We start from the raw sequence: 11,134 nt of genomic DNA, 5'->3' as shown, positions 1-11,134 counted from the left end.
GTGGTTGACTACTTCTTTATTGAATGTGGATTCCAACATTTCATTTTTAACGGGTTTAAACGGTATAGAAGGTAGCTTCTGGCTTATGTCAGAGTGGAGTATGGTTCTGTTGTAAGTATTAGGGTCTCTTAGTTAATTTAACCTGAAATAGAAAATACTTAACAAACATAAATAATATATAATGACTAACTAGACTGTGCCGAAATACAAATATACACATTAACACGTCGACAAATGTAATGAAGACAATATAACAATACGAAACAATACATCAGCATCATCAGCAGCAGCAGCAGCGACCCTGCTGTTTTAACAAAGTCGGCGACCATGGTTCTCAAAATTGTAGAGCCATGGTAATCTCAGGAAAACAAGTAAAGACGGTAGTTTTCCCCCTGTTGCTTTTTGTATTGATTCGGGGGTGCATCTCCCTCAGTGAGTTAAATGTCCCCCCTCCCAGATACCAACCTGGAAATTTCTACTTGACGCGATACATATAACGCCTAGCGTTCCAAAATGGTCACCCATTTGGTACTGGCCAGGCTCATCGTTGCTAAACTTCTGTGATCTGGCAAGAACCGTTGTGTTAACATGATCGTGCTGTATACGAAACAATATAAGTGATCATAATTCACCCACTGGGTGAAATATCTCTATAATTTGATAGGACGGATATATCTCACCAATGCTGGCTTTATGCTCAACATGGGGAATAAGTGTTCCTTACCATGTAATGTAGGATGAGGAGCTATTCCTCCGCATAGGTTTTGACCCACTGTAAGGGCAGGGTGTGCTTTCGTGATCACTATCTCGGCCTCCTTGCTTAAGGGGAAGAACCCACCACTATCTTAGCCACTAGTGTTCTACCTCACTATTCCCCTACACGTTCTACTACTAGTAATACTACTTACCCATATAATGGAAAATATTTTAATTCAAGAATTTCCGATTCATTTTCAGTTCAATGTTAGAATCCTTAATCAATCTAGCGATAGTCCGCTACCTTATTATAGTCCGCTACCTTGTTAATGCTAAACTTCTGACCAAGAGTATGAATTTAGATAACCTTGTTCTACAGTAGATATCCTAACAGTCATCTGTGAAAATCTATACCATATATTGGATAAGGCAGGTTAAGCTAGAGTGATAACACTAGACATATCTAAAGACTTTGACCAAGTCAGGCATAAAGGTCTTCTCATAAAAATTGTATGCTATTACTAGACGAATATTTAATATAATTGGATCCTTCTTAGCCAAAAGAAAGATCCAAGTTATCTTCAATGACTGTGTATCTAAATGAGATCACATCAATGTGGGTGTGCCTCAGGAGTGGTCTTTGAACTTTAATTATTCCTGATTTTCATGAACGACCTTCTTAGTATTGGTTCTTCTTTATAAGATATTCACAGCAAGAACTCAGCTTTCTACCACAAAAACTGGCTTCCCCTTCTTCCATGTGCCTCCTATCAGGCAGAATTTCCATGGACAGAGCTTTCATGCTAGGGATATTCCTGTTTATGGAACACATTACTGTAAGACTACTTTCCAACAGACTAAAGGAATTGTTTTCAACTGTTATCAAATACTTGTCATAAACCTTCACAGCAAAATCATTAAACTTAGTTTGTTGTACGATTTGATCAACTTTGCAATCATTTCATGTAATTAAGCATTATTGAGTCATAAACATAGAATATAAAATTTGGAATTCCTTGGGTGACCGTTGGCCTTGGTTAGTGATGATACCGTCTCACCCCCGTATTCTCTCCAACAAAAATTGCAATTTCCACCAAATATCTGAAAATTCATTCATAAATTTCTTCCTCACATCTCACCCTCTTCACAGATGAAAATGTCCCTCCAAATTGGGAGAAATTGTAATTTTTTAATTCATAATTCAGATTAGCATGTATTTCCATCAATCATATACTGATGAAGCTAAGGAAACTTTGTCCCCCCGCCCCATCCTTGCCAATTATGATAAAAAGAATAACCCCCAAACAGAAAAAAAAAATGTAAAAAAAAATCAAAAAGCAAATATTTCATATTCTAGTTATTACAGAAAAATCATAACCAATGTTTATTTATATTTTTCAAGTTGTAATGATTGCAGGGGGAGACAACTCTTCCTTTATTTTCTATCTAGCACATTTACAGGCACTTATTCAAATCTTATATTCTATGTTTATGATCCCATTGTCACTGCAATATATATTTATATACTGCATAATCACGACACACTGGTTCTTGCTAGATCACTGAAGTTAAGCAACAGTATCAGATGGGTGACCATTTGGGAGGGTGAGGCACTGTATGTACCACAAGGTAAAATACCAGGTTGAGAAACTGGCATGATCTATCCTTCTCTCGAGGGTAGATGAGATTCTCTTAAGCCATGGTAGGCACCCCATCTAGTGATGTCGTCACGATAAAAAAATACCCTTGATAGCCGTGGCGAAGCATCAAGTAATCAGCTACTGAAAAGATTTGAATTATACTACACACTCGTGTAGTGAGTTTAATCTTGGCTACGACCTCGCTGGATGGATGGTCACTGCAGTAATTATAAAAACCTCTTTATTATTGTTTGTTAATCTGAAGACCCAAAGAGAAAACTAAAAAAAATAAAGAAGCATATTGTAATTGCTATTCATCCACTTACAATTTTCCCTCTTCTAGTAGTTGTAGCTAGAGAAAGACTATACGATCTCAGTTGTAATATTCGTGAGAAATTGTAATTTTTTAATCAAAATTCAGATTGTATTTCCACGAATCATATATTGATGAAGTTATGAAAACTTTGTTCCCTGCCCTTGCTGATAATGATAAAAAATATATAATCCTAAGCAGTTAAAAAAAAATGCATTTTTTTTTTTTTTTTTTTTTTTTTACAAATATCTGATATTTCACTGATTACCACAAAATCATGTTTATTTACATTAAGTCGTGATGATTGCAGGGGGAGACAACTCATGCTTTATTTTGTAACACATTTACTCTTATTCAAATCTTATATTCTATGTTTATGGCCTTATTGTCACTGCTTGTTCAATATTATTAGACTGGGACAGTATTCAAGAGAGGCGGATACAGATTACAGGGAATTTAGACCATCAGTAGTTATAAAAGCTTCCTTATTATTGTGTATTAATTTCATGCTCAAAAGAGAAGAGTTAAAGAAATAGAGAAGCATGTTGTAATCTGTTCATCCGCTTACGATTCCTTCTTCTAGTAGTTATAGCCAGAGAAAGACTATAAGATCTCAATCACAATATTTGTGAAGACAATGAAGAATGCTCTAAGCAGCACCCCTCCAGAAGTGTATTTGTACTCCGACTTTATTTCTTAGACAGATAGCAGATCGCGTCAGTAATCAGATATTCTCTGGAGCGGTAGAATGATCCAACCATTTTTACATCGACCCCTAACCATCCTTCATGCTTGGTTATTTTTAAAAAAAATTCTTCACTACCCGTTTTTAATCTCCCCTCTTTCTTCAGTTACACATGTAGATATTAATAATGATCCATAACTATTCAGTTTGCTACCATTCCACCGTTTGATACACAAGCCTTATCTAAAAATCATAACCAATGTTTATTTACATTATTCAAGTCGTGATGATCGCAGGGGGAGACAACTCATGCTTTATTTTCTATCTAACACATTTATAAACACTTATTCAAATCTTATATTCTATGTTTATGACCCTATTCTCACTGCTTGTTTAATAATATTAGACTGGGTTAGTATTTAAGAGAGGTGGATATAGAATAGAGGTAATTTAGGTCATCAGTAATTATAAAAGCCTCTTTATTATTGTATGTTAAGGGTGGAATCTGCAATGATGGATTTTTTGTGTTCACTTGACATGACCACAAGCTTGGTTCAGGTGAAAATCGACTTTACAGACATCTTTGTTAGTATTAGGAGAGTAGAAAGACGACCTTGGGTTTACTTTTGGCAGCCACGTAACTCTCACTTCCCTTATTTTGTTCTTTAGTGCTCACAATTCATGAGTAGTGTTTCTGACAAAGGGAGAAGAATTGCTGTTTTCTAGGTCATGATCTGTACATTTCACTTATCAATAGCTTGTTTTTGACTTTGAGGTACTGTTTTTTATAGCCCCTTAGATCAAGTGGCTTGCTTGGAACGATTTCCATGGAAAATAAATAAAAGCCTGAGATTTTACAAATGCTAGCAGGATTCTGTGAAAGGAACGCCATTTTGGTGGTTTCGGTTAGAACAAGAAAAGAGAAAGTTTTTTTTTCTTTTTTATTAATGAAGACAAAACCGAATAAAGCAAGAAGAGAATCGTATGAAATGGGTGAGTACAATAACTTGTTCTTTAATATGACAGGGGTGCAGTAAAAAATTTAATGTTCTTTCGATGCAAAACTCAACATAATAATTGTCCTTTGCCCCATAACTTTAATTAAAGCTAAAAATGACTGATTAGTTTAAAAGTGAGAAAATCATTATTGAATTGTGAAGCGGCCAGACAATACACCATCGACCATTTTATTTTATTGGTTATGGATAAAACAAATGGCTGACATGTTTACATTATGACTGTGTAGACTGATAAAGAAAGTAATTTCTGACTTGAATTAAAGTTCACAGCAAAAGTCAAGTATTACAGTTCTGTTGTGCTTCATGATTTATCAAAAAACAAAAAAAAAAAACTGCATCCCTATCATATAAAAGAATCCAATAAAATAGAAAATGATGAGGTGAAAGTGTTAGTGAAAAAGAGAGGAAGAAGGAGAATTATAGACTTTGTGTAAATACCACCATCACTATATTTCTTCCCTACTTGTCCTGTCCCACCCTAAACATCTGTGAAGGAAAAACCCCAGGGGTGGGATGTAGAGGTAAGTGGAAGGGTAATGAGTGTAATTACTTTATTGCTAGTCACTGAGGAAGTCATTAGGCAACTTCCCCAGCAGACTCTGTAACAGTTGTACCTTATTCCCAAATGACACATCTAACATGTGTACCCTGTTCCCAAATGACTTTCTTTCCCATTGTGCTCTTTTCTTCCAGCCTATAAACTCTGCCGAGTTTTTATTTTTTGGTTTTGATTTTCATACAAATGCTGATAAAAATGCATAAAGCCGGTTTCAAAAGGTTGACCATCTTTTTATAACTAAATAGTTGTGCACTTCGCTATTATTCAGTCTTATATTGAAACTTGCAGTGTCGTGTCCCCTGTAATTCACTTGTAAAGCAAATGTAAACCTCTCTACAGTTAACATCTGAATAATATACCTCCTTGTATATACGGCCAATCTATATATCTATAAAAGTGAGAACGTGTGTTTGATCTACAGACTTGAAATTTGATATATAGGGTATTCAGACATGCGGAAAACTTTAATCTGTTTTGATCTGTAAAAATGGCTGTTATGGGGTCAAAATTGAAAAATTGGTGCATGAGTGTCATTGGATGTTTGTCAACTGTTTCATAAATGTGCATGTGCGAATTGTTCATATGACAGATTACTTATGTTAAGAATAAGTAGGTTTGAAAACATTTTTTAAAGATCTTAGCAAGCTGACCTAATGGTTATCGTATTTGACTCACTGTCTTTAGGTTTTGGTTTTGATCTCAGCTTGAATATTTTTTTTTTACTTACAAGAAATGAACTGTTTAGAAAAAAAAACATAATATTCACATGCACATATCTCAGTATCTTTCCCCTTTTTTCTGTTTTTTGTTTTTGTTTTTTATACAAAAAAAAAAAAAATAATCCAAATTTTAATACCCCCAAGATTTTTATAAGCTTGATGTGGATAAGACTTTAAAAAAAAAAAAAAAAAATGACAAGTCCATCCGGATCAATTATACTTGAAACACCACAGATGCAAATGAAAAACAATATCAAAAGAAAGCATGATGAAGTCTATCCATACAAAATTAATTTTATTCAACAACTTGTTAAGACGATGAGAGATAAAGTTGATGAAAAATGAGAGTTCAAAGAGTATGAATATTCAGAACGTTTCTCACTGAAAGATTATTTTTTTTAAAGAAATTAAGTATTCAAGTTTGTTGTGGCTGTCATTGCGTGTATTATATGTGTGTACATACGATAGACAGGAAGCATGCCTTTATTTTATTAATGAGAGTATATGTACCTATGAACTTGTGTATATGCTTCACTGAGCATTCTGTTCAGAAGTCCATGAAAATCTTGTGTGAACTGCTTGCTGAGAAGCTCCTTGCCTCATAGGTCTGCATCATGCACACACGTGTTGTTTCAAAAGAGGAAGAAAGCTGTGTTTGTTTTTTATGGTACGCGATGAAATTCTCTGATTGGAGATTTTATACAATGAAGAGTTAATATGTAAATACAATATTCACTGTGCTGCTACTCTCAACAGGTCAACTCAAAACCAAGAATCAGCAGAAGGATTCTGGCTTACTGACAGAAAAAAATTATGCCATAGTACACATTTTGCTAAACGAACTTTATTTAGGACTAACAAAGTTTTATTTAATTATTTGCAGACCATTATTCTTATCTTCGTAGTTGTTGTTTCACAACTTTTTGATCAACTATTTCTCTGGTCTTCATCAGGTGGTTAACTGCAACAGAATAGGAATGCTGAGTCTCTTAACTGCATCCCCAGTAATTACTGCCTTCCATAGTTGTCGTCTCACCATGTTTTGGCTAACTAAGCCTCTGGCTGGCTTTGGGTAGGATTGAAACCGCTATCTTCAGACAATACTCACCTGGAACTGTAGAGATCCAACTCCTTGGGGCCCGTGGCGCAGTGGATAATAGAGACATTGAATCTCTATGGTTCCAAGTGAGCATTTCATCGCGTACCATAAAAAAACAAACAAACACAGTAACAATTATGAAGATGAGGATGACAGTCCGCAAATAAATATACAAATTACTCATTTCAAAGGATTTCAGTAATAAAGTTTTTATTCATACATATGTAGAATTTCATATTTTAGTTAACCATGTCTAACAATATCTTGCATCAATCCTTTTTTTGTGGTGTTGGATATGACCTTAAACTACATTCGATGGTGAAGCCCTAATTTGGGAGTTTTGGACAGTGTGGAGTCATTCCTTAGTTGTCATTACTCTTAGGTCCACTCTGATCTAGAATGGTAGTGTCTCCAATCTAATTAGGTCCCACCCTATCAGCCAAACTCCAACCCTGTCCCATCACAGCAATGTTGCATCTCTTTTCCTGTTAATGGAACATGCTCTGATGAACTCATAGAAATTGTGCCCCCCTTGATATACATTCTCCTGACTAACCAGATTAACAGCAAAATCCTACCCCTTCACTGCAGAATTCCCTAGATTCCAGGAAGCCTTCTACACTAATGGTTTCTTCCTTTCGATTGTTAGATTTTAGAATTCCCGCCCTGATTTCATGACTGTACTAGCATGCAGTAGTTTTAATGTGATGTGAACAAACATCTTGCAGCTCAACTCCCTTGCAGAAATGATCCCAAATAATATTCAAAGTGGTAATTCGCCTTGTTTGGAGTGAAAAAGAGTTTAAAAAATATGTATTTACAGTTAAGTAGCAGTTGTCCTGGAAACGACATTAAACTGTCTCATGCACCCTTGGGCAAGCCCCCTCCCCCCGCGCCATTACACTCACCCCCTAAAATCTATTGTTTCCAGTTCTTTCTGTTTTCTGCCTACCCAAATTCCAATCACCTACTCGAGTTATATCTACACACTACTATGCTGAATATGGCCATGAAGAAGGAGTCTCCAAACTATGGCCCAGGGACCAGATGCAGACTACCAAAGTTTTTAATCTTGATTGTGAAACTCTTATGGAAAACATAAAAATATTCAGGAAAAATTTTTTTAAATGGAAATGTGTAAAAATAATGTGTTCTTTTTTTTTATTTTGTTCAGAAAACGATTAAAAAAAAATGAGGTTTGGAGATCGTAAAAATATTCATTAAAAAAAACAATGGAAATGTGTAAAAATGTGCTGCTTTTTTTTGTTTGTTTTTGTTTTTTTTTAATCAGAAAATGGTTTAAAGAATGAGGTTTTGAAAAACCAGTTTCACTAAAAAGTAGAACTAATGCGTAAAACAGTATAGAACACGTCCATTTTATTTTTGCCCACATAGACCTAAAAAGTTGGCAATATGCCCTTCCCCCTCTTTCAAAAGCATTGGAGATCCCTGCCATAAAGTAAATATATTGAGGTCCCAATTTGGGAGCTATGGGGAATGTGGAAACATCGTGTTGTTAATTGCTATTATACGCGAGGTCACTCTGACCTAGAGTGGTAGTACTTGTCTGGGTTTGATTTATGGCTAAATAGAATCTATGGAGGCCTAATCACAAACTATGTGCTTGCAAAATGAGTTCATCTAGAAACCACTTGTATAGACCAAAAAAGAATACTTGAGAATATCAACAACTCAAAAAACAAAAACTTTAAACAAATAGTTGGATCATTTTATCGCTCCAGAAGGTATTTCACTCCTGACATAGTCCTTTACCTGCATAAGAGGCACATATGTCCAAAGATGGGGACTGTTGCCGCATCTGCGGAGATGTGGCTCAGAACATCCTTTGCTGTCTTGATGGAATACAAAACCGACTTTGAAATCTAGTGTTGTCCTCTTTACAATCTCTTCTTTTTTTTTTTTTTCCTTTTTTTTTACATTTTCACCCCCAAACAAGGCACATCGCCACTTTGATGTAGGGAGCTACTATCAGGGACCTAAGTTGCAGGGGTACTATGTAGGGAGTTTAGCAGCAAGATGCCTGTTCACATTACACTTGAACTTCTGCATGTCAGTATCGTTAGAGAAGCAGGAACCCGGAAGAAAATTCCAAAGTCTAGCAGTTCTGGAGAAGAATCTAGTGGAGTAGAAGACTTTCTTACATCTAGGGATCTCTGTGTAGGGGTGGGATTTTGCTGCTTGTCAGGTTTGTCGATGGTATTTTCGTCAAGGGGGTACAAGGGCTTGTAGTTCGTCAGAACATCCATCATTAAAATACTTGTAGAACAGGCAGAGGGATGCAACATTATATCGATGGGACAGAGGCTGAAGTTTAGATGACAGTTCAGAGCCTATCAGATTAGCGACTCTCTTTTGAACCTTGTCCAGGAGCGAGAGACTAGTAGCAGATGCACCAGCCCAAATGTGACAACAGTACTCCATACATGAGCGAATGGTGGCCTTGTAGAGGTACAGGATACTTTCAGGCGTAAGTAACTTTCTAGCACGGTAGAGAGAGCCCACCTTCTTCGCAGTAGCCTTAGCAATGATCTCAATGTATCTATTCCAACTCATAAGTGACGTTGCTATCTACCATTATTTTTATAGCAGGTGCTCGACTGAGCTCCAAACTATGTCCCCTCCCTGTAAGATATCCAGAACAAAAACTCGTCTAGCTACAACCACTATCAATAATTTCCTATTCTCTCTCTCTCTCTCTCTCTCTCTCTCTCTCAAACTAAATGATACTTCTATGAGATAAGTTTCTTTCCTAGAACTATCCATCTGTGGAACATAATACAGTGGGGCTGCTTCATGGTTCTTTAAAGTCTAATGTAAACAAATTCTTGTTGATCTGTCGTCTTAAATAATCAAATTCTGCTCAATCTTGACATTATTATCTGTAAACTGTTTTTGACTACTCCTTGGGGATATAAGATCAGTGGATTCGCCAATCATTTTTATAACCACCGGCTGTGCTAAACAACTGATGAAAACCTTCCAAAGTTAGTATAAAAATTGTCGAATTCCGGATTCAATCAGTTCGCCGCTAAATACGTCACGGACCGCATTTGATTCTTGGCCGCCATCTTGGTTACTGCCAATTACAGTAAAGATCTGATCTGAACCATGCCGCCATCTTTGTTCAACATAATGTCACAAAACTTAACATTATCTAACCGGCCGCCTGACATTCCTTAACCCATATTCTCAAGTGGTCTTTCGGCTCCCTAGTAAAAAAAAAAAAAAAAAAAGGATTTTGCATTAAATAACCCCAAAAAGTTTTGATATGCCAAAAAACAACCAACCCAATGATATTGTCTTTGTCATAATGGTGATTATATACCAAAGTTGCTGCTCTTCAAGAATTGTATAATGATTTGAGGTGAGATTGTATGGAATTAGGTAACATTTATGAAGCACTAATTGTGTCATCTATTTATACCTATAAATCTTTTTTTCACGCTCTTACATTGATATTAAAAGCCCATTTTTTTTTTCTGTTTAAAAAATATTAAAACAAACTTTTTAGTATACTAAGTCTTGAATATGCAAGCAACTACATGAAGGCTAACTAATTTCCATATAGCTTTGAAAAACGAGCGTTAATTACTTATTCATTTTTATGGTTTCTTATTAAATGATTGGTTTCATTTCACTATTACGCTGAATTCTATTTTATGTATAGTTTCTACATTCTGCATAATTGCATAGAATTTATGATGAAAACGTTCTAACACACACATATATATATTTATATTTATGTGACTTTGTCCTTGGCAGTGTGTGTGCAAAAAGTCTCTACCAAACTTCTCTGAATATTTAGTCTACAGAGTTAAAATTTGATATATAGGGCATTTGGACCTGTAGCCGCTTCAATAGATGCAATTTATTTTATAACGTAAGATGTCTGTTGCGATTGGGTAATGTTTTAAGTTATATATTTTTTATTTCCCGGAAATGTACAAGAAACACAAGAGAAAAAATTTAAAAATTAGGCACAAGGCCACTAAAAAATTGGGGAGGAGGGGGGGACTATGGTCATCCTCATCGCTGTACCTTTTGTTGGTCTATGCTAGTCCCAGCTAGAGTTATCATTCACCACAATACCGCATACACACTGGGGGTTGTCCTACTTAAGATTTCCTGAATCAAATCGTTTTTTTTTTTTTTTTTTTTTTTTTAAATATTAAAATGTATATAATCTGAATATTTGTTTTCTCCGTTTTCAATTATATTTCACTTTTTCTATATATAAATCCTACATTTAAGAAACTCAATTGCAGAGCATATAACAAATGACAAAGGTCTATATTCCAAATTTCATGATGTTGACCATCTTATAATTTATTCCTTTCGTTCCGTTGACACTTACAATTCTTGACAGTGACTGTTTCGTAGCAC

General features: G+C 35.4%; 2 protein-coding genes across 2 annotated transcripts in view; one reads left to right on the top strand and one right to left on the bottom strand.

Moving 5' to 3' along the window:
• LOC145297508 (ras GTPase-activating protein 3-like) overlaps nucleotides 1–11,134 on the bottom strand; it is a 471,570-nt gene that overhangs the window by 116,361 nt on the left and 344,075 nt on the right. The gene's annotated exons all lie outside the window — the stretch shown is intronic.
• The window catches only part of LOC145297899 (ras GTPase-activating protein 3-like), a 65,207-nt gene continuing 57,920 nt past the window's right edge, over nucleotides 3,848–11,134 (top strand). The window contains exon 1 of the mRNA XM_080144235.1: nucleotides 3,848–3,919. Within this exon, the coding sequence (XP_080000361.1) occupies nucleotides 3,848–3,919 (72 nt within the window). The remainder of the gene's footprint in view (nucleotides 3,920–11,134) is intronic.

This window comes from Euprymna scolopes, chromosome 18, assembly GCF_053919585.1.
Source record: "Euprymna scolopes isolate OS-2025 chromosome 18, ASM5391958v1, whole genome shotgun sequence".
NCBI lineage: Eukaryota > Metazoa > Mollusca > Cephalopoda > Sepiida > Sepiolidae > Euprymna > Euprymna scolopes.
Note: the sequence above shows the minus strand (reverse complement) of the source record. Positions and strands in the feature narration are given on the sequence as shown.